This window comes from Molothrus aeneus, chromosome 18, assembly GCF_037042795.1.
Source record: "Molothrus aeneus isolate 106 chromosome 18, BPBGC_Maene_1.0, whole genome shotgun sequence".
NCBI lineage: Eukaryota > Metazoa > Chordata > Aves > Passeriformes > Icteridae > Molothrus > Molothrus aeneus.
In genome coordinates this window covers 8,792,242-8,816,111 of record NC_089663.1, presented here as the reverse complement: position 1 = coordinate 8,816,111, position 23,870 = coordinate 8,792,242, and the positions used below count along the sequence as shown (strand labels likewise).

The following is a 23,870-nucleotide window of genomic DNA, read 5'->3' as shown; positions in this document are numbered from 1 at the left end:
CGGATCGCGGCGAAAGGCCTGGAAAGACCCGGGCTGTAGCGGCGGCCGCAGCCGCGGGTCCGGCTCGGCCCGGGTGAGCGCGGCGGGCGGAGGAGGTTTCGTGCGGGAGCGCCTCGGGCAGGGCCGGCGTGTGGCGCAGCGCGGATTGCGGCGTTGATGTGCTCTTTCTCCCCCGCAGCAGGAAATGGCAGCGCTAGGCAGATCCTTCCAGGGCATCCCGGCGGGCCCGGCCGTGGAGCTCCCCACAGCGCCGGCCGCTGCGCCGGAGCCTTTAGCCGGCGGCCACGGCCGTCTGCAGCCGCCCGGCATGGTCATGGCAGGGATCGGAAACGACGGCGTGGACGGACCCTCCGGCCTCTGTCTGCAGAGCAGCTTCGACCTGGCCTCCCTGGCCGCGCTCGGCAGCCACAGCGAGGGGCTGACGGTGGCCCCGGTGAGCTCCTTCACCAGGAGCCGCAGCCAGTAAGTGCCAGAGCCCTTCCGCAGGGCCCAGGCTGTGGGGAACTGCGGCGGGTGCTTTGCGAGGCGGCTGGGATTTGTTTCCATGTAGCAGTGTTGCGCTGGTAGGAGGTTAGAAAATTGTCTTGTGCTCGGTTAAGGACCTTGAAGCTGGCTGGGAGGGGGGATGAAGGAGCCGTTTAAAAGGCAAGAACCAGCATATTTGCGTACTTTCAAACTCACTTATTTGTTTCAGTATTTCTTCAGTATGTCCCTGTGATACAGAATATTAAGAGACTCAAGCTAGGTCGTGTGTTGCTTCTTGAAGCATTTGAATTTTAGACCAAAAAATTGGTCTTGCCCCTTGTGGAAAACGAAATAACGTAAAAGAGAAGAAATCAGCATGGAATTCTGTTCAGAGAAATGAGCAATTACAGCTGCCTTTGACTTCCTTTGTAACAATGTGGTTATTTATTGTCCCAAACTTTTATTCCCATCACAGCTGGTGACACACTGTCACCATTGATCTCAGATGAAAAGGGAGGAAAATATTGTTTGACACTATCAGTATAACCAAAAGATACAATTTGAAGCTAAGTAACTGTTTTTCTTTTGTAGTGTCTCTGTGCGATGTGGAAGGAAGCATAAACTAGAAGAAGAGGCAGAAGGGTAAATTAATTTGTCTTTTATAGCCTGAAAAATCCTGATTTGCTTTTTGTTTTGTTTGAGCACATCTCACCTCCAATACAAACAGGAAGGAAATCTATCATTGTTTCCATTTGGAGCTCTTCCCTTGAATTGCCCAAATCCATTTCTATTACCTAATTAATTGTGTGGCACTGATTTTTCTGAATAGGTACTCACATTTTGCTAAGAGCAATGTGAATTTATTTTCTTTGTTGAGGTTGCATTGCCATAGAGTGTCAATGCTGCTGAAATGCACTTTACATTTGTTCCTGTCGATTTTCACGTTTCTTTTTTTGACAATTGTAAACTTACTTTGTTTCCTAGCTGTCCTGTGCGGAAGAAGAGACTGACAGGAACCAAAAATTGCTCTTTGAATCCCAACACTGAAGAATGGATTCTTTGTGCAGGTCAGCAGGCAGCTGGGGAGGTAGCAAGTCAGTATGGTGGCAGCGGTCCTGAAACTGCCATGTTAGAAATTCCCTGTGAAGAAATGGATCAGACAATGGGGGAACAGCAATGCGAGGTTGCTCGCAGGAAACTTCAGGAAATTGAGGACAGGTAAATGCAGGGTTTGAGTAGCCTGGCTTTGCTGAGCTTTCCCTTTTTTGGTGGGCATTCAGGGGTAAATCTAGCACTTAGCAGTGTGATAACACTGCTGTAAGTCTGAGATGAACCTTCTGTTCAAATGATTTAATTTTAGGCTACCTATGGTTGGTCCCGTGAGTCTTCAGGCTGATCTGAAATTTTGGGTGCTAGAGCAGGAGATGCTGAGTAAATGACACCCTGCTCCCAATCATTATCTAGCTCCAATATACCCTAATTGGATTTAATGCTCTTCTGTGAGCATCCAGAAGCTCATATTCTAACATTTACCTGCTCAGGCTTGAGCTCAGTTTTTTTTCAACCAATTGCAGCTTATTCTGTGATTTAAACTTAAAATAGATGTGAATTTGTCAGTGGAGGGAGTAGCATGAACCAAAGAGGTCTCTCTGCACATATGCAGTAAGGCTGAGATTCATCTTGCTGATGGTGTGATGTGGGTAATTGGGTGGCTATAGACAGTCTGCTGTAGTCTTTGAATAATTTTACTGTGCATTCTGGCCCTTGAAAGATTTCTGGGAATGGCATGTGTATGTATCAGTTGATTGCAGGTGAGCTGGTATTCCAAAATATCTAAAATGACCACTGCAGATGATCAGAAAAGCCTAAAGTTATAGAAATTTTAAAACAAGATTTTTTTGTAGATTACTCCATAGATCATGCATAAGGAGAAGCAAGGTACTGTTAGACTGTTATTTTTTTTAATGGGTAAATCAGAGTAGTGAAATCTGTCTCTATTATCTGTGTCTGCTTTGGTCTTCTTGGAAGATTGTTCCCTATTCTTCCCAGCTACACTGCTAAATTTTCTATAAAACAAAAACCAAAAACAAAGGAGATGCTTCCATTTGTTCTAAACACTTCAACAATTTGTGCTGATTTAATCTCAGAAACTGGCACAGCGTTGTGAAAAGTGAAGCATTATTTTCAGTATTTCCAGTACCTTTGCAATAATTCTCAATTCCAATTCTGGAGAATTGAGCAGGTGAAGCAGCTGCATAGCTGAGACTCACTTGTGTAATGTGACTGAATCATTCAGTTTCCTTTGGAGGGAATTTCTTTTCTCTCAGTGTGTGTTTGCAGTGACACTGCTGGGATAACACAGGGGTAACAAAGCTAGCTCAGGTACCAGGAGTGGCATTGCTGCTCGAGTGGCTTCTGAGAGTCCTCCTCAGGGTGTTTTAGCCCAAGAGAGCCTCATGTTAACATGGCCCTGCTGCTCCTGGTACCCAGCCCAGGTCAGAGATGTGCACAGAGCAGAGCACATAGATGTGACTGTAGTCTGCAGTGGATGTTCCTGATAACAGTATGCTCAATAGTGTTTATCTCCCTCTTCCCCCTCCATTCCTAGGATAATTGATGAAGATGAGGAAGTTCATGCTGATGGAAATGTTAGCAATCTGCCCACTCTTATCCTGTCAGATACCCTTAAGAAAGGGATGAAGAGGGATTTTGGTGAAGTCCTGACAAAGAAAATAATAGAATCTATGTAAGTTCTGGAGGAAATCATGGTGCTATGTAGCTAACATGTGCAAATGAAAGGAGAGAGACCTCGTTTCATGTTTATGGAGATGTCCTTGATTACTGCATGATGCAGCCAACATTGTATAACACACCACTCATCTGGTTAAAATAGGAAAAACTGTCCTAATGTAAAAAAGAAATAAGTGTAACTGGAGTGGCCATCAAGTATGTGTTTTGTACTCCTCATGTCTACAGAGTGAAATCTGTTGAGTGAACCAGTGTCAATTTTGGTTTTATGTATATGAATTTCCAAAATGAGAAGATCTTGAAGTGTGACCAACGGTGGTCAAGTTTGGTGCAAAAAAGAGAGGAAATACAAGGTTAGAATAGAAATAAGGGAACTAGGGAATAGGGAAGAGGAAATTTAATAGAGGGGGGGGAAAAAAGGTATTTATTTTCTGGAATATGGTTCCAGGCTAGCTCAAAGGATGAAGATCTTCTGCATTTAATAGCTGTGCTTGGAGAACTTAAAATTTACTGAAACTCCATCCCTTCTAGGAGCCGTCCTTCTATGGAACTCGTGCTTTGGAAACCTCTTCCTGAATTTATGACAGATAAACTGAAGTCTGTTTCTGTTAAGAACTTCAAGCAGCAGAGTACAGAAGTATGTCAAGCTAAGCAGCCAACACCAAGAGCTCCTTTTGACCCACAGACTGAAACGTTCCCTGGATCACAACAGACTGCCATGTCTCCGGATCCATATGCTAGTTTGGGAATATCTGGGTGTGCAGAAGAAGAAATGGAGCTGTAGATGCCAGATTTTAGACTGGAAGTGGTGAGCTTCTGATGCCTATTGTTGATGTTTTTTGATTATTTTTTTCTGGTTTGATGTGTGAATCTCAAGTTATATTATTTGTTTTTTTGTTTTCTTACTAACAATCATAAGCACACCACAATCATAGGGTGGCCAGGAAACACCCTAAGATTTCTGTGTTCCAATCTCTTAAATATTCTTATTTTTACTGAAAAGGTAATTCAGAGGCCTTTGGAACAGGGAAGTAGCTTTCCATCTTGCTTAATGGTGAAATATCCTCTTAATTGCCCTTGGTAAAGCATAAAATCCAAATAGTGAATGTAACTGTGGCTTAAGCCACACCTTTGTCTTACTGAGCCATTGAAACTGGTGCACATACTATTCTTGGCCATTTGGTTTAATTTGAATTACAAAATGTAAAGGAAGAAACATCTTCAAATCTAGTCATGGATAGAAAAGCAGTCCCTCTGGTAATACAGCTTTTCACATCATCTTGTTTGGACTTTATGTAAACTCAGATGTAGAAATTACACAGTCCATGGGGTGCTAGGGAAGGAATATTACAGCTGAGCTTAAGTCTTTTGCTTTGTAGAAAGTAAAGCCAGCACTTGTACCTTGCAGGATACCTGCTAACTTCAGTCATCTTTGGTTCATTGGCTTCTAAATTTGATTTGTGGGTTTTTGATGTTCCCCTCCCCAAACAATGCAAAGTTTGGAGAAAAGTGGTTCTCAGCAAAGAGATTCACATTCTACATTGTGCTGAGATTCTCTATATGCATGGAGTTGGAAAGTCAGTTAAGACAGTGTAACTTCTGATGAAATGAATGGCATCCATTGATTTGGGTAAACATGATAAGTAAATCAGATAACAGGGATAATGGTGCTTGCTGCCATTACGAGGCTCAAATGCTGGGTCTGTACCCAAGTCAGTGGCTTTGGTGCTGAGGTAAAGGAGACGCCTGTCTTTTTCCTGAGAGAATCTAGACATAAAATTTAAGCCACAGTATGTGCCAATAATATAGCATCACATTGTTTAAACAGATGTTTGCCAAAAGAATTTTCTACCCTGCACAGGGTGCCAAGGAAAGGAGTTCACAATGAGCTATTGCTTGTACCTTTTCTCAATGCACAGCAGTTTGTTATGCTTAAGGTTTTCTAATGTGTTTAAGGGTTTTATCTTTTGTTCACAAGTCCTTGAGCTTTCTCAGAGATACCTGAATTGAGGCTTTTCATAAGAAATCCCTTTCCAAGTAACAGGTTCTGTTCAGAGTCCTATGTCCAATCTAGTTTTGACATCTTGCTAACATAAAGGAGCGAGTACACAGGAATGCAGCTGCAGAAAATCTTCTCTTCCTCTGCACAGCTAAAAGATAATCCTTGTGATAATATTCTTCACTGTTGAATAACCCATAGCTAAAAGCTTAAAATCAGTCTTCTCTTTTTGCAGTCCTTCTGGTTGTTCAAAACATACCTGTTTGTTAAACCCTGTTTATCTTGCTGCTTTTGTTGAAGGTTGTCTGAAATTTCCTGTCTCTTGGTAAAACATTTTAGAGTTTCACTAAAAACACTCCAGCATTTGAGTAAGATATTATTCTGGAAACCAGTATACACCTGTACCATTCTGGAAGGTTTATTAAGTTGAACATGTGCAGCCTATCTTGCTATAATGCCTAATTTAATTTCAGGGTCTGCTAGAAATCTTTTGCATGAACTGTGGAAAATTTCTTATGTGTTATTAAGCTGCTGAACATCTTTTAATACCTACAGCCTCTGATGTGCTCCAGTGGTTGAGTAGAACATAAAGCAGTCAGTTTGGAGAAGGCTGTAGTCACTGCAGGTAGAAAATGTGATGCCTCCAAGTAAGTAACTGGTTTTCAGCTTGCTGGATTATAGTTAAAGTATTTTAGGTGAAAGCTCTGAATCCTAAATAAACTGAAAAAAAAGGATGAAAATTTCAAAAATATGATGAAACCATCTCAACAACATTGAAACTGCAACAGAAGATTTAAAAAAACTCTGGGAGGCTTAAATACATCAATTGATGCAGTTGTTTTCCTCTTAAAAACACCCAATTGCATATCGGATTTGCAGAATTTGTTGTAGATGGCTTTTAAGCATACTTTTTTTCCTCCTAGGTTTGTACCAAAGGTTGACTTTCAGAGGTGTTTTTCCTCTTAACTCAATGCCAGTAGGGCATCACTGACCTGTTACCTGCCATCTAAAACAACAATAGAGTGGTGCACTGTTGACAAAGACTATGAGATGGAGAAAAACAAATTGTCTAAAAAGTTTGCTTTGATAGAAAACATTTGCTTTCATTTTTTCACAATGCATTTCTGCCCTTGTGGTAGGAGACAGAGGGGTTGAGTTGCTTAAATTGATGGAAGAGTGGGAACCAAGTGACAGGAACACTGAGCAAGATCCTTGCTAACAGCCATCACTTGGAGAGGGTGATTGGATGAGAGATCAAGCTGTGGGCATTTACAGACTTCTGTATTTGTGAGTTTCATTTGTTGTTGTCTTCATTAAAAGACTTTTATTAATGCTGTTCACAAACGGGATGGCAAATGCGACGCAGTATTAGGAAAAACATTATTTTGAAATACGAAAGATCCGATTCTGGTCTGTCTTCTCTTGGGACCAAATCACCCTTTGTATGTCAGTTTTCAATAAATTTTCTAAAATATTTTTTAGATGACTGTTTCATTCCTGGTAAGAGTGATAAAGCCTTGGGAGTCTATGTGCAGTCCTTCAGCTGGACAGTAAAGTACTCTTCTGGCTTAAGAAGATTTGAATTTATCTATGTTATGTCAAAGGCATGCTCTTTTTTTCCTCCACAGTATTCAGCAGGACAAGGGAAGGCAAGAGCAGAATAGAATAAACCTGAAGCTGCCAGGAAGGAAAAGTTATTTTAAGTCTCTCATAGGCCTCTGACAAAGCAACAGGGGTACCAATTAATGTTGCTATAGCTTGTGTTTTGAGATCTTTTATTTGACTTCAGAATAAAACTATTCAGAACCAAGCAGGCTAGGTATTTTTAAAGTTAAGGAATGTTTGAGAAGAGTTTTAAATTCAGATTTTAGTAATTTTGTTGGAAGGTAAGACTTGCTTTTTTTGTGTACCATCTTAGTGGACTTGATTCTAGTAGAAAATACTAGTGCTCATAGGGATTTCTCCATGATGCCAAACAAGAACTACTTCTGTGTTTTTAGTGGAAGAGGTCTCAGTAACTATTAACACATTGTTGTGGGACCCAGTGCTTGCAGTAAGTCAGGACGAAGCATGCCAGGATAGAGCTGTTAAGTTGAGAAGGGGAAGCAAAACAGTGTAAAGACCACATCCTTGAACATTGCTGTCTCTTGTGCTTAACAAGGCTGAAATGTTAGGCACATCCCATGTCCTACTGTGATGGAAAGGAGACTGTAATACAATTTCCTTTGGATTTTTTAGATGTTGAAATGGCTTGCTCATGGCTGCCAGGAGGAGCTGGGGCTCCATAAAAGGGTGCTAAAAGAACGTATTGCAAAACTACTACAGATCAAATCCTCACTTCCGCTTTTTTTGGATTTGCAACAATTTGATACTCCCTCTTTTCCACCGTGAAAGTAATTTATTCTTCTGACTGCTTGGATTTTTAATCTAAATTTATTACACTGCACAGCTGTAGTCTTTACTTCTACCCACTATTCAGGTGGAATCCTTCAGTATAAACTAGGTTACTCAAGCTTGTAATCCAAAGCAGTCCTGTCACCTTGAATGTTACTGACTGAAACATCTCTGGTTTTCTTTCTTCCCCACCCCAAGTTATTTTTGCCAAAATTGAATGCAAAACATGAAATAGCACTGAAACCAAGAACAGCTGTGCCAACACCTGCAACAGCTCTCTTATTTTCAGTACGAAATTTCTTCTGTCCCTCCAAGTTTTTAAAAAATGTTGTGATAAATACTGGATACTGGAGCAAATGGATGTGGACAATGAGAAGTCCTGCTGTGGTATTTAAAATTGGCTCCTGACAAGTCCATTTGATGCTTCAAGATTTCCTGTGGTCATAGAGAATCTGCAACCATTTTCACCCACCTCCCCTCAGACTGAGAGAATTTTGGACAGCAGTACTGGCCACCAGGGTGCCACCACTGCCTTGACTTTTGAATATTCAGACCTCAAGCTCCTGCCAGGTGCCTGCCTCACAGAGGCTGAAGGTTTTGCTCCAGTAGCTCTGTCCCTCACACAAACCTGTCTACCACATCCAGTGCCCCCAAAAGAGAACTGCTGAAGCATCCAGCTGCAGACACCTTATGAGCAGTGCTCCTCAATGCATTGTGGCAGGATGAGACACTGAGGGACCTGAACTTAAATTCTCCAAGGCCCACATCCTCTCCCCTCCCCAGTGAGTTCTAAGGCAAAACAGGGTCAGTGAGCTGCACTGCATTTTAATTGCACCAATACAGTTAAATATTAAATGGACAAAGCAACTCTACATAGCAAATGGAAAACAAGCATTTAGTGAAGCTGTAAGACTTAGAGACTATTAAGGTCTAGCCCAGTTGCCTATACATGAATATCCCAGTTTAGTTTTTGGTGTTAAAATTTTAACTGGAAAACAAAACATTTTCAGGTTCAGAGAGAATGAGCAAGTTATTGAGAAACAAACCTGCCTCTCTCCTAAGCCAACACTGACTGGGGGGAGCCAGGGCAGGACAGGACACCCCAGGCTTTTTCATACCATCAACTAGCATGGTAAAGGTGAGAAACACTTTTCTGAATGGACTTGATTTTGCCCACATAGACCCCAAAGGGGCATTGCTGATTTCCTGCCAGGACAGTTGCTCCCAGGGAGTTAACACTACCACGTTAGACACTGATGAGCTGGGGAAAGAGTTCCTTGGCAAAGCTGTCCTCCCACGCATGGTCAGCGCCAAGCGGGGACGATGTATCGCTGAAGGGAGACAGGGATCCTTCATACCCAGAGTCACTACAGCCATCCAACAGGTAGCTTGAGGCTTCAAGGCTATGACAAGAAGAAAGCAGATGAGAAAAGCCCAGTTCAGGCATGAAGCTGTCTACAGGTTCCTTCTTCACAGACACTGGGGCTTCAGGGATGGCCTTGTTGTCAGATGAAGAGAGATTTTCTTTCTCAATTTTCACTAGCATATTGGTTTGGTTGGCCACTTCAACAGGAATCTCCACTACCAGGGGTTTTGTATACACGTGATCAAACCTTATGAGTTCATTAATGGCTTCCAGCTTGGCTGATGGGGACCCCAAAGAGGGAGAGAGGGTGGCTGGTATGGAATTTGTTTCTCCAGAGATCTCTTCCTCCAGCTTTTCCAGGCACGTTGACTCTGAATCAGCATATTTGAGAAACAACTCTGGGTCCAGACTGTCCAGAAAGCCCAATAGGACATCAGACTGCAAAATGAAAGACAGTGTTAGAAAGATAGTTTATTACTGTTACAGCCAAACACCAAATGTGGCCTCTATTAACCTCCATATGGAAGTTAATATACACTGATGCAATCACAGTTGTTTTACCAAGAATATCATCAAACATACAGCTAAGGCAGTTACCTATCTTGCAGAAATTCACAGAATAGGCCATGTTGGAAGGGACCACAGAAGGTCACATCTGGTCCAATTTCCCTGCTCAAGCAGAGTCATCTTAGAGCACGTGGCACAGAATTGCACCAGATGGTTCTCAACTGTCTCCAGTGAGGGAGACTCCACACCCATTTGGGCAATCTATGCCAGGGCACAGTCATTATTTGCCCACAGCTTTTTTTGTAAGGGTACTGGCAATTCCCAGGGAATTATACATGCATTTAAGATTTACAGCCACTATTAGAAACTCCTTGAGATCTTGTACCCATCAAGTACAAAGACCACAGTGCCTGCTGGCTACACAAAGCAGGGACCAAAACCTGGCTTAGGCAGACCTGCACACAACCAAAGCTGTGGGGACTGGGTTTTTTCATGTGGGTATTGTTGAATTCCTATACTCACTGGATACAGCCTAACACAGCTGTTCTGATGCTCAGGTCTGGCATTCCAAGATTTGGAATAAACAAAATCACCAAATGATTTAACATCAAAACATTACAACACTAATCTTAAATCTTCAGTAATTCTGAATTTCATGGACAGTTTGTATAGGACTGGATGCTCACCTCAGAGTCTGAAGAGTCACTGCCATCAGAATCCATGTGGAAACTATCAGAAATGGTGACTGCTGGGCCTGCACCTGCTGCAGAGGAACACGTAGTCTGAGTGCTGCGGACTCAGCGGACCCGGTCACCAATCTGATCTCATCCACGTGGGATTCCTTCACAACCTGTACCAAGACAAAAACTCAGTCATTTCAAGTGTTCTGGTAGGCAGTACAGTACGTGATCTTCAAGATCACAATTCTTCTGCTAAGGCTTCCAACACAAAATTCCCTATTCGCTTGTACTGTAGGAACCTGAAGGTAAGGTAATTTCCAAGTTAGCTGATGCTTCCCTACTCTTGCACATTTATTTTGTTTGACACTTTTAAATGAAAGCCTGACCCTCTCCACCACATCTGAGACATACCTACATGACTGTAACAGTTTTTACTTCACCTCTATATGGTAGAAAACCAGAGAAAACTGTCTTAAACAGCCTGGAAGTAGTCAGCTTTCTACCTCCCACATTACCCATTTCGACTTGGCACCCGAAGAGTTTCAGGACAGCCTCCATATGGAGGACAAAGGTCTTTGCGGCATATCCCTGCCCACAGCCCCGAGGTTGCCCCGGGATCGGGGCAGCTGTGCGGACACGCCAGCAGCGCGGCTCACCTGGAACTCGTCACCCTCCTCCTCCGTCTTCAGAGCGTCCAAACCAAGGCGGCAGCGGAGCTCCTGGTTCTCCCTCGCGAGGTCACACGTCCTTTCCCGCAAGAGCTGGTTCTCCCGCAGCAGCTTCTGGTTCTGCAAAGAGCCGTGAGGCAGGGAGGCCGCTCCCTTGCTCCTCCTGCTCCAGCCCCGTATCTCCCGCAGCCCCTTACCTCCTCCTCCAGCTCCACCACCTGCTGCTCCAGCTCTGTCATCCGCGCCTTCTTCCTGTCGCGGGCACTCTGGGCGGCCACTCGGTTCTTCAGCTTCCTGCGGGGCAGAGCGGCCGTCAGCGGGACATCTTGTACCCACCACGTACAGCCACAGCCCCGCCACCGCTGCCCCGCACTCACCTGCGCAGCGCCTTCTCCTCCGGACTCAGATGCGTGAGCCGCTGCCGCTTGCGGGCCGGCTGCGCGGTGTCCATCCCCGGGAGGCCGGGGTCGGCCCCTGCCGGCAGGACAACGGACAGATGCCGGGCAGCCGCGGCGCCGGGAGCCTCGGCAGCTTTGCTAGGGATGAGGAGCAGCCGCGGGGCCGCGGCACCGGGCAGCGCTGCCATGGCGGCACAGCGGACACGCCGCCCGCGTCACCAGCGCGGCTAACTGCGCCCTGCGCCGCCCCGCCCGGATTTCTACCATCGTGGCTCTCGCTCATTGGCTGTGAGGCGTGACGCCACGGCCGGGAGAGCCCGTGATTGGCCCGAAGCCGCGAGCAAGGGGGGAAGTGAATTGCATCAGACAAGGGGCTGCGGCTGTGAGGCGCTGGCGAGGGGCGGGCGGCTGTGAGGGCAGAGCGGGGCCGGGAGGGGCCTGGGCCAGACTCGGGCCAGACCCACGATGGCGGTGGCCAAAGTTGAAATTCCTTCAGAAGGCAGTGAGCCGGGCCTGGCGTGACGATTCAGCTGAAATCTCCCTCTGGTCTCTTTCCCGGAGCCGATCTGTCACAAGTAGTCACAAGCATAATCATGGGGAACACAAGTGCCACGAATGGAGCTGTAGCAGATGCCATAAGAATGAACTTTTTAGTCTAAGAAGACTAAAAAGGCAGCGATGTTAGTGATTGATGAGTGGAACTGCAGGAGACCATGCAGAAATCCCTCAGGGGAGTCGAACCCTGAGGAGCAGCCGAGCTGTGTGGGAGTGAAGTGAGCACTTCTGAGGTGTCTGAGGGAGGAAATCACCCTGCCCTGACGGGCTGGTGTCAGATCTGATAGATCTGGGGTTCAGACAGAAGGTTTGCAGGTAGAAAGCCTGGAAATGCTCTGCCCATGGGAATGCAGGTGTTCAGCAACCTACGGGCAGCAATGCACAGGTTGCAGGGCATCGAGGGAGTTTGAACCTCCGGCAGCTCAGCCTCTGCAGCTTTCCAAGTTTCCACTTGTGACAGTTGCCAACGACCTGAATAGTTATGAAATGTCGAGACTTTGGCTGCTCACAATTATTTTTGAAAGCCATTTGTACATTGATTTTAAATTAGTGGAGATGTTAAACACTAAAGGAAAACATGAGCTTTAGAAGATCAAAGACACTGGTGTGCTGGTTTGGCATTACTCCAGCACTGGAGTTCTGCCAGGCTTTCATGATACAGAGAACAAACTGCATTTGTGAGCTTGTGTTTGTTCTTTTCTTGCGCACTGCAGCATGACATTGAGCTAAGGCTGAAAGTTCATCTTTCTACTTTGACACCTTTGTGAAAAACATGGCAATTTTTCAATAAGCCTTTTAATCGGAGTGTAAAAAATTGTTTGTTCGGGTCCTGCTAAGCCCCTGAGACAGTGGCCATTGGAGATACTGCTTCTCTTTTGTGTGTCTCTTCTGGATTTGGACTCATGTTTCTTCTGTAATTCCAATTCCCACTTTAAAGTGTTACTTTTTTCGACCAAAATGCAGATTCAGTATTAATAACTGCTTCAGATTTCAGACATCCATTTCGAGTTGCCCTTATTTGCAAGAAAATTGGGGTGAACAGGGCTGCCTTACATTGCTGATTTATAATATTTACAGCTATACTGGGGAGATCTGATTTATCATTATATGATTTATCATAAAGATATCCATATGTCTTGGTATTATGACTGAAGAAAAATCCTAACCTTCTGTCTGCAGGTGATTTACTTTTCCTATTTAATTTTACGTGGAACCAGAGCCCATGAAAAGGACCTTTCCTTTTGCAACAAACACTTGTGATCATGAATAAACGACCGACGTGCAGGGACATATGTGCTAGAAGTGGTGCCTGAGCTACTTCACAGTGATGTGTAACCAACAAAAGTGGAAGCTGCCCTTGGCACTGGTGGTGTCCATTGTTACTGAGTATAATAACAGCATCCATTACTGCTGGCAGTAATAGCTAGCAAAAGGAGGGCATGACACCCTGCATTCTAGTCCTGTTGAACAGTTTTAGTAGTTACTAAGACAAGCTCTGGGGCAGTTGCTGAGAATATATTTAGGCTCACAAATATTATATACCATTAGGATATATAAAGTGTTTCATTAAATATATGGTTGAGTCCCTGGGTAAAAGAGTGCCTAAGAAAAGTCCATAAAGCTGGTCTTACACTGTGACACTCTCTCAGAGAGTTTTAACAAAAAGGCTTCAAGTTTAATTCTGATTTCCATTTTTTCCCCTTCACTGTTTACACATTCCAGTCTTTGTATTTTTCTTTTTTTTCAGTCATTTGATTTAATCCTGTGATCCACGTGACTCAAGAATGCTTCTCACCCTGCCTTCACTCCGCTGGGGGGTTCAGCACTACCACCAAGGATGTGCCAATGAGGATTCTGTTGGCTGTCCTGCCAGAAACCACATTAGTTCCTGCTAAAAGAGCTTTATGTTTTATGTTCCAGGTGGCCAACCCACCAGAGGAAATAATTTTGTTTAACAAAGGTGGAGAGGCTTTACCCTTGTGTAATCTCAGATACAGAGAAAGAAATGTGTGTTCAATGTTATCTACACATGAAAAAAGGGGGAATAGGGGAGGAAAGTAAAATGGAAGAGGGGGGCATAGAGAAAAGATAATCTGAGAAAGAGCTTGCTTGCCAGATGTGTGTCTGAAAATACTTGGATGGTGGCCCAGGCCCCCAAGATCTTGACACCAGCTGGAGTGTTCCCATACCTGTATCAATAGCTGATTAAATGAGAAGAGAACCTGTTTAGCAGCCTAAAACAAGGTTATTCAAAACCTGTAAACTAATTTTACTTATTCTTAAATTTTGTCATTACACTTTTGGATTCAGGAGTGCATTTTTAAAAGTTTTAGTGCTCTCAGTCTCAGGGAATATGCAGAATCTGTATCCTCTGGCTACTGCAAGGAACTGCCACCCTGCCTGCATGCTGTCCAAAGTGACATTGGCTTTCCCTTCTCTTAACACTGCCACAAGCAAGCCCTTCAGAAAGGTGATTTTCACTCAGCTCTCATCCTTTCTCCATTAATACTTAATAAATTATTTGAATTCTGCTTCATTGGCTTCTGTGATTGTTCCCAGGTTACCACTAGAAAAGCATGGAAAAGACACAGTGAGTTCAGCTCCAAACCGTGACTTTCCTAACATACGTGTACCTTGCATTCCAGTTCCTTGTCCTCCTGTCCTCGTGTCCTCATGGTCCACCCACACGTTACTGGTACTTCCAACCACCCAGAATTTCAAGGAAGAGTGAGGTAGGTCTGCCTGAGTTCCATCTTAGATCTTGGTTGTGGGCCAAAGGCATGGGCTGGAGAGTCTGACTTTGGTCTCTTTATGGTCCAGTCCTCTGACCTAGCTGATTTGTGGTGAGGGAGAGATCCCATCACATCTGTACCTGAAGTGACTCCTGTTACACCTCTTCTAATACCTTCAGGCCTTCTTGCTGGAGTTCTGTCTGTATTTTCCCCATAGCAATGTCCCAAGCACTGCAGGCAGCATCAGTTGGCTCAGACAGCCCATATTTTGTGACAGAGATGTCTCACACACCCCTCTTTAGGGTTATCTGCCTCCCCATGCAATAGAGTTGGTTTTCCCATCACCACAGTCAATGAAATCTTGCTTCTGATTCACAAAACAAGTCTGAGTTAACTCAGGCAACACTATCAGTGTTTCTGGAACAAAAATATTCTGCAAGTTGAGTAGAAATTAGGCCTTTTATAAGGCTTTACTTCAGGAAAAGAGGGTCCCCCTTCAGTGCTACAGGAGTTCCCAGCAGCCATAGGCACTGAGGTTCACCTTGGAGCTTCTTTGGACAGTTCAGTTCCATTGCCCACAGCAATAAATTTCAATGCAGTACCTCATAAGAATGGGGAGATGAGGAGCACACTGCCCAAAAGCCAGGTGTAGATGCATGTATAGCAACTGATTGACTTAATTTTTAGAAAATATGAACCTCCATTGTGGCCTTCTTCTGTAGTGACCTCTTTGCATCACAGATTGTTTGGCAACAAGATCATTTCATGTTTCACAGCTTCTAACATTTTGTGTGAGTGATTCCTTTTGCTATTGTTACAGAATACAAGATGGCAGATTTTTCTTAAAACTAATGATATATTGTCATTTTGAGTGATAAGTCAACTTGAGATCAAGCAATCTCTATAAAAGGCTCACAGTGTTCCTTGCATCTCCATAATGGTTTTTTCCCCCTGAATTTCACTTGCATTGTAATTCCAATTTGCTTCACTTTTAGACTCCTCTGAAACTCAAGAATTCACTGGTCTCAGGTAAGTCCAGAAATTAACAAATGTATATAATTTTGTAGCAGTGGCATTTTTTTGCCAATTTACTAATTTTTCCAGAAAACTGACATGCTTATTAAACAGCAGAAGTCCCACTGTAGAGAACAGCTTCCTAATCCCCCTCACACTGCCAAGGATTGCTGATAAAGAGAAAATCAATCTGCTTACAAGGACATGGCAGTATTTTGAGATAAAGATCTCTTGATTTGATTCTTTCTGTCAGTCAGTGAAGGAAATTTCTCTTGCACATTCAGAGCTTGGAGCAAACCACTGGGAATGGTTTGGGAATTTAAAAGAAGACAAGATATCCACACCACAGAAAGGCTGGCAACCCTGTGCCCAGTTCTGGAAGAATGAAAAGTTACTGGAAAACTCTGCAAACATTAGTCATGTAAACAGATCTTTATACATAGCCACTGGATGCCCTTGGGAAGGTTTATGCCATCTGCCAGTCCCTGAGAGAATCAAACAGCATTGGTCACTTAGCCAGGAAAATGGGCTCAGGTCAGGTGATCTGTTTGGTGGGCAGCCATGATCCCTGCAGGAATCCCACAGGTCAAGAGGAGGTTGTAGTTGTCATTGCTTTGCTTTGTAGTTCTGGCCTCTGCTTCCAAGCAGCCTGGCCCATCCCCTTCCCACACCATTCCTCTACTGCTCTATTGATTCTGCTTCCATTGCATGGATTCCCCTTTCCCTTTAAAGGTCCAGCTGTTGGCACCCCTGGTGCTTTGCTGTGGTTTGATTGTAGTACCTATTCCCATGTGTAGTCCTACTTCATCTCTTTGGCTTTTCTCTTTCTAGCTTGGTCCCAAGCACAGTGTTCCCCTGCAGGGTTCTCTCCTCCTGCTGGCAGGAAAATGTGAACCAGAGAGCTGTGCAGAGTATGCAGGACTTTGGGGTTCTGGGAGATGCCACAGGAGCTCTTGTGCTCACCTGTGTACACTGATGCACAATGACACATTAGAGGTGATAGTCTCAAGCAAAAGAAAAAAAGGCAAAGGCCCTACACTGACTTGAGATGATGCAGCAAGTGCATTTTTTGGGGTGGTTCTGCAGAATGTGCTTGGGCAGTACAGGAGAGACTGAACTTGCTGCTGTGCTGTCCCAGGGAACCAACAATGCTGTTCTGGGTTTTGTGCCAGTGTCTCACATGTTGAGCAAGCTCTCTGAGGAAAACACTTAACTTGAAATATCACATACCTAAAAGCTCCTGTTCCAGTAAGTCTTTTTGTTTGCACATCCTGGTTCAGAACTGGAACCTCTTCTTGGAAAATACCCAGGGAGGTAAACAACCATGCTTAGGAAAACTTGATGGCTGCTTCCTGTTGGCAAAAGCCAGCTCTTCTTTGGAGTACTGCCAGCATTTAAAAGGGAAAACCTTTTCTTATTTCTTAGAACTTCCCTAGGCTTTGAAATTATTTTAGAAGTCCAGAGCCCCTGAGAGTCCTGGAAACTTTCTTGTTTTGTAATTTTGAATTTATTTCCTTATATTCTTCCATCTGGGTACCCTTTTGTATGCAGAACTCTGTCTCCAGCTGTCATGTGACCCTGTATGAGAAGAGGAAATTATCAGGAAATGTCAAGTTATGAATCAGTTCTGTTTCACCATAGGTTCAGGACCCAAAATGTGGGGGATATTGTCAGAATTATCCATCTCCTGCCTCCTACATTTTTGATTTGCTGACTCCCCAGAGGGCACAGCAAGCTGGTGTTCAGAGAGGGACAAGTCTATTGTGGTTTGTCTTTGGTATCCTCACTGATTTGCTCTGTTAGCATTGACTTTAATGATAACTCTTATGTAAACAGGCAGGGACAGCTAAAGCCCTTAATCTACTAATTAAATAGATCCTGTACTAGTACTTGAATGTGGAACATGAGTCCTTTAAGGTGATTAATTAAAAGTGCCAGTCAGGTCTTTTAACTTAGGTGAGTCTTTAATAAATTAGATGACCTAAGATGAAATAGAGTAAATAGTTTTTTAACTCACTGTCACATGAATCAATCCATTGTAAATGTAGGAATTCCTTCATTTTAGCCAGTAACATTTGAAGAGTGTTTTTTGCTTTTGGTACTCAGAAGCAGTGAAATCTATTTTTTGGCTTTAGCATAGAGTTCTTCATATTGCAATTAGTATTTAGTATTAGCAGCTGATACATCATACACTTTAACCATGGGCTGCAAATTTATTCTGTGATGTTTATATATTGTTCATTTTATATTATTGCTTGAAGTAGGGCTTCATGAACAGCAACTTGTACCCTATATTTACTCCAGAAACACTAATAACAATGTTGAATTAAATACAGAAGTGTCAATATCTAGATTGTATATAGATATGTGAAATATGCAGGGTGTGTAATTTATATTTAATTTCATTGGTGACTTCTTCGATATTATGAACGAGGAAACTGCTAAGCATTGACCTAATGAACACATGGAATTAACAGTAGTCTGGGATTAGTGCAACTGTTACTGAAAGTGAGTAGATGTGACACAGAACAGTCTCAGAAACACAGCAGCACAGAGAAAGACATTGCTATGGATGCATTTGAGGGTCTTTCTTGCAGAATGGGTACTGAGAATCTTGGAAAATATGGCTCCAGATTTTTTCCAAAACTATTCTGTTCCTGCCACCCCTTCCAGAGATTTTAGATGACCAAAAAGCATATAGAAATAATTTCCTGAGTTTGTTTCTTAGAATTGTTTTTTCTGCTTTTGGTAACATGATCTGCTGTGCCTGCCTGGTGAGGGCTCTGAAGGAAAGCATCAAGCATAGCAGTATTGTCCTGCAACTCTTATTTGAGCTTGTACTGTGTATTGGGGAATAGTTTGCAAAAAGAAAGGACTGAATTTATCTAAATAAGGGTATTTTCAGTACAATCTACATAATTCAGTTTTACAGACCTGATTCATTATCATTTTTTCCCTTCAGTAGACAGCTACATGTACAGAAAGGTGAAGGGTTCCCCAGTCACCACAGATTTGAAAGACTACACATTGTTTAAAACATTGGAAACCTTAACTATTCAAATATTAACTACAAATTTTGTTCATGAAAAATTGTTATAATCAGAGTTGCTGTGGCTAGTCAGTTGGTTAATTTGCATTGCTTCAATGCTGATTTACTTGGATGAATTGTGTTTCCAAACCTTAAACAGCAAGAGGCAAAGCCACTTTGCACGAAATTTTTTGCTTAGTACAAATACCCACACATTCTTAGTACAAATATCCATTGACAAAAACTTCTCTTTTTGTTCTTTAATTAAGCTGACAAGCTACACTGGTTTGTTACTTTAATTTAGAATAATTGCTGATAATGACAAAACCATCACTTCCATAAATCATCCATCTCCTGCCTCCTACATTTTTGATTTGCTGACTCCCCAGAGGTAGCAGCTGGTGTCTCTGATATCCTCACTGATTTGCCTGTTAGTAAAGCATCTGTAGTAAAAATGTTGTCCATTACGATGGGCTTTCAGGTCCAAAGTTCAATGGTGAGGTTTGCCTGCAGATGCTAGATGAAGATGAAGAAGATTCGGGGCTGTGGGAGATATTTTAACCCTTGCGCTGCTGCCGCACCCTCCGGCCCCGCTCGGGCTCCGCAGCCGCCCCGGGCACGTCCCGCGGCCCCGGCGGCTCTCGGGCGCCACCTGCTGGTGACCGCGCCGCGCTGCACCCGCCCCTCCCGGCCCCTCCCCGTGGCCCCAGGAGCTGCGGCGGCTCCTTCAGAGCCGGAGCTCCGCAAGCGCCCGGGTGTGTCCGAGCAAAGCTCTAAGTCAGCCCGAAAACTCTCTGCTGTGCAATTCTGTCTCAGAGAAAAGGGGCAGGCGTGTACATGTCCCTGAATTTACTGGGGAAAGGACAGCACTTGTTCCTATTGCTTATTAAGAGGTACACCAATATAATTTACTTAGGAAATAAGCTCTGCAGAGCAACGTATAGGGAATGTGGGCAATAGTCTGAGTTATCAGTTCCTGAAAACACCTGGACTGGTGAATGAGTTGACCAGGCTTTTTATCCTTCCTATGGACAGCTGGTCTGCTCTGAGGAAACAGTTTTGGGCTTTTTCGATAATCTTCATCACATTCATTTTGTGATTGTGTATATATTGTGCATATGTTGTGCATGTATTATGTGGCTAACTTTGTTTTCTCTCAAGAGCAGAGGGAGGAGGGTTCTATAATATCCATTTCTTTGTAAGGAAATGAGATGTAGGAAGTTCAGTGTCAAAAGCATCCTCTAGTGTTGATTGCCTGCTTTTGAAATAGAATTATAGAATTGTTTATATTGGAAAAGATCTGTAAGACAATTGAGTCCAACCATTCCCCCAGCACTGCTAAGCCACTAAACCATGTCCCCACGTGCCACATCCATGCATCTTTAAAATCCTCCAAGGGGATGGTGATTCCACCTCTATCCATGGCCCCCTGATCCAATCCTTGACAACTTTTTCCATGCAGAAATGTTCCCTAATATCCAGTCTAAGCCTCTCCCGATTAAACCTGAGTTTTTTTTCTCTGGGTCTGTCACTTGCTACTTGAAAGAAGAGACTGAGTGCCTAGAGGATGCTTTCTCAGACCATTTGGCATTGCACATAATTTAGTTTTGCTCAAATCACAGCTCTCACTGTCCTCAGCTGTAGTTATAAATGCTTGAGACTTCTGTATTCAGACCCTGGGCCTCAGTTTGTCATTCAGGGGGAAAAAAAAGAAAACATATCTGAAGTATTATGGCATAACTGAATTGTGAACTCTATACTGCCAACTGGGCAGGATGCCAATTAGAAATATTCGATGCTTTAATGATAGACAGTCCATTCTCTTCCTGTAACTTCCTGTTTGGATTTCTGCCCAAGTCGAGGGAACTTGGTGACCTGAGACCTAGTGCCTCATGTCACTCCTCAGTATTTGACTGTGAGGCCGCTCCAAGGCAATTTTGCTGTGTCTGTAGTCCAAGTGGAATGGATCAGATCTTCAGCAACTCTTATTTTAGGCATAGGATCTGTCCACTTGCTGTGCAGAGCCCCATTCACATCTTTTTCTATTGGTAATTTCCAGACAGTTTAAGCTGTTCCTATGTTGATTGTGATGTAGGAGACCATATGTTGGCTGAGCATCAGCCATTTGCTTCATGGGGGAAGGAAAATCAAGTAGAGGTAGTTTGCACTAAGGGATTAAAATGTTTCTATTTAGTACACTAGATGCCATGCATTTCTGAAATTGTACTGAAACATACCTGTAATCAAAAATTAGCACCTGTTGACCACATCTAAATTTGCATAGTGCCCCACAGTGATGTCCCTTGCTAAACATGCAGTAGTTTTGTGGCCTTTGATCCCCTGTACTGTAGTCTTAAGTGGGTGCTTTGTGGTTTACTGTAGGAGCCTAGAGTTATGGTCCTTCTTGACCCTTTGCCACTGAAGAAATCCTCCGTGATGTGATAGGCTAACATTGCTCACTGTGTCATGCTAAGGAAGACACCACCTTGTCTTCACCTTTAACAAAGTACATTTAGGAAAAGAGCTGGCCATTTGTAGATTATGGTATTATTTCTTCTGCCATTGAATTAGGGCTGGGCTTTGTTTCCAAACACTGTGTTTCATAGCCAACAAGGGATCTTGGATCAGTTTGTCTCAATCCTCCTTGTGACTGAGTTACATTTTTAGGCTGTGTAACACCACATATTAATGAGTTCCATGACTTAGCTGTACATACTTTTAATAGAAAAACGTGTAATTGGCTGACATCCAGTTCTTGTGCGAGACAGCAACAAAAATCATTACCAACACATTTTCCCCTCATCATTGATGGAGGTTTTGCAGGCTTGCATTCACAGCCAAGCGAAAGAGCCCAGATAACCCAGCCTCGCTTAACTCAGATTCAGGGGCTGGGATCAGGGCTCCGATGAGCCTAGACACAAACGAGGAGCCCGCCGGGTGCCACCTGCGAATAGCTGGCACGGCCGGCGTGCAGCGCAGCGCTGGCTGCGGAGGATGGGCTGGGTGCCCGTGGTACCCGCGCTGCCAGGGCACTGCTCCGCCCGCCGGAGCGCGTCCACCCGGGCCGTGCCCCCGCGCCCGGGATCCGCGCCTAACGCACCGGGCATGGCCGGCGGCCGCGGCAGCGCCGGGAAGCGGCCCGGCCGAGCCGCTACGGGCCCGCAGCCCGCTGGGCAGCGCGGCAGCCCCGGCACCAGCGGGCAGCGGCCCCGGCACTGGCGGGCAGCATCCCCGGCGGACGCGGGCCCAGGCGGTTGCCACAGGTCCCGGGGCTGCCCTTCGCCTCCCGGCCCTGCAGGCCCGGCCGCGTGGAGAGGCGATCCCGGCAGGGCCGTCCCGAGTACCGCTCGTTCTCAGACCCTCGCGGGGCCGGGCCGAGCCAGGCCGGACCGCCGGCAGCGACGGCAAGCGCTGGGCTCGGCCGGGCCCGGCGGGGCTGCGGGCGGTGTGTGCACGGCGGGAGGGACCGAGCGGGTCAGCGCGGCGCGGAGGGCGGGGATAACCCCGTGGTGGCCGTCACGTGGAGCAGATGAAAGGGAAGCGGCTTGGCAGGGCGGAGAGGAGCCGGGGCGAGGGAAGGGGAGCGCGGCAGCGAGGAGCGGGGCGCAGCGCGGCGGGAGGGCCGCTGCCATGGGACGCTGACCGGCCCGGGACCCCGGCCCCGGAGCTGGAGCCGCTCGGGAGAGATGCGCGGCGGCGGGGCGCCGCTTCCTCCCGCCGCGCGATGAGGGGCTGCGGGGCCGGCGCGGGGCTGCCCGTGCCGCCGCTGCCGCCGCCTCTGCTGCTGCTCGGGGTGCTGCTGGCCGCGGCGCCGGGCGCGGCGCTGGGCAAGGAGACGGCGTTCGTGGAGGTGGTGCTCTTCGAGTCCAGCCCCAGCGGCGACTATACCACCTACACCACGGGGCTGCAGGGCCGCTTCTCCCGCGCGGGGGCCACGCTGAGCGCCGAAGGCGAGATCGTGCAGGTGAGCGCGGCCGGGGGGCGCCGCCTGCCCCAAGATGGCTCCGCGGGCCCGGCACCTGCGGCACAAAGCGGGGCCGGGCCCGCCGCCCCACGTGCGCCGCGCGGCCCGGGACGCGGTGACAGATGCGCGCCCGCGCACAAAGGCCCAGCGCCGGCCTCAGCTCGCGGGGCCGCCTCGCTTTGACAGCCGGGCGCGCCGCGCGGGCTCCGCTGGGCGGCGGGAGCGGGCGGAGCCGAGGCCGCCCCACACGCGCGACGGGATCCGCTCCGCTCCGCTCGCCCCTCCGCTGGGCGCTGGGCGCGGGGCCGGCGGGCGGGCGGAGGCGGGGCCGCGCCGGGCGGCCCCTGCCGGTCCCGGAGCTGCCGGCGGTGCGCGGCCGGAGCCGTGCGGAGCTGCTCCGCTCCGGGGGCGGCCGGGCCGGGCCGGGCCGCGGGGGGGGCCCGGGCTGGAGCTGGCGCGGCAGTCATGGGGTGCTGAGCCCTCGGGCTGTGCCGGTCGTTGGCCGCTCCGCGCCCGGCGGCGCTCGGGGCTGGAGCCGGGGCTGCTGCGCTCGGGGTCCCTCGGAGCCCGGCTTCCACCGCGTCACGCTTCGTGCAGAGCTGTGCTTGGCTTGCTCACCAGAGAAATGGTTCTTGTCTTTGACTGAACGCACCTACCCTTTACTCTTACTGAAACTCTTGAAGTGCTTATCTAATTCCTTTGTAGTTGCTTGTAATTGCTGACTTTATTTTTTCCCCCCTTTGGCTAAGTAGAGAAAAATTACTTGAATTGTGTTTTAGTAAGTTTGACTGTTAAGCAAGTGCCAATAGCAATCTTTATTTCTCTTTAACAGCTGTGGGGTTGGTTTGTTTGCGTTCCATATATGTATGCATATGTACACATACATACACATGTAAATATACATACAAAACTTACAAGAATCTAACTGGTAGCAAGTAGGTTACAGAAACAACTGTTAAAGCTCTACAAACACAAATACATTACTACCAAAATAACTTTTTTTTTTTTTTCTAAGTAAAGAATATTGCTTATGAATGCTTGATATTTCAAAACAGTTTCAGCTGGGATGATTTCTTATAAAAGTTCTCTTGGAAGCAGAAGAGTTGTGAGGCCAAATTGCTGATGTAAGGTAATTTTTCAGAGAAAAGAGGGATGGACCCATTAAGTTATAATTATGACATTTAGAAGAGGTGGTGCTAGTAGGGGCTGGAACTGACATGGACTTTTCTTTAACCTTTTAGTGCTTTTTCATTTTAAGACTTAATAGTGTCTTGGAGGCCAGCAGGAGACTTCAAAGGTTCTTTTGTGTCAGGTGTTAGTATTAAGAACAGAACATAGGCTGAGGTCATACT

General features: G+C 45.8%; 3 protein-coding genes across 3 annotated transcripts in view; 2 read left to right on the top strand and 1 right to left on the bottom strand.

Annotated features, from left to right (window-relative positions):
• The first annotated feature begins 13 nt into the window (after positions 1-13).
• Positions 14-6,693, top strand: CCDC117 (coiled-coil domain containing 117). Its single transcript, XM_066562552.1, has 6 exons — positions 14-73; positions 179-462; positions 1,057-1,107; positions 1,450-1,683; positions 3,074-3,211; positions 3,745-6,693. Exons 2-6 carry the CDS (start codon positions 185-187, stop codon positions 3,995-3,997), a joined length of 954 nt encoding a protein of 317 aa, XP_066418649.1. The 5' UTR covers positions 14-73; positions 179-184; the 3' UTR covers positions 3,998-6,693.
• A 1,718-nt stretch (positions 6,694-8,411) lies between these two features.
• XBP1 (X-box binding protein 1) lies at positions 8,412-11,447 on the bottom strand. Its single transcript, XM_066562551.1, is given in 6 exon segments — positions 8,412-9,410; positions 10,166-10,273; positions 10,276-10,329; positions 10,816-10,947; positions 11,025-11,121; positions 11,205-11,447. Coding segments are annotated over 6 exon segments (1,158 nt in total). The 5' UTR covers positions 11,414-11,447; the 3' UTR covers positions 8,412-8,852.
• A 10,892-nt stretch (positions 11,448-22,339) lies between these two features.
• Positions 22,340-23,870, top strand: part of ZNRF3 (zinc and ring finger 3) — a 66,328-nt gene continuing 64,797 nt past the window's right edge. The window contains exon 1 of the mRNA XM_066562574.1: positions 22,340-22,518. The gene's annotated coding sequence lies outside the window, so the exon portion shown is untranslated. The remainder of the gene's footprint in view (positions 22,519-23,870) is intronic.

Excerpts from the sequence above, each read along its gene's own strand:
- CCDC117 (XM_066562552.1), top strand. The coding sequence starts at position 185 with ATGGCAGCGCTAGGCAGATCCTTCCAGGGCATCCCGGCGGGCCCGGCC. Across the intron at positions 463-1,056 it reads TTCACCAGGAGCCGCAGCCA|TGTCTCTGTGCGATGTGGAA; the intron begins GTAAGTGCCAGA and ends TTTCTTTTGTAG. Across the intron at positions 3,212-3,744 it reads AAGAAAATAATAGAATCTAT|GAGCCGTCCTTCTATGGAAC; the intron begins GTAAGTTCTGGA and ends CATCCCTTCTAG.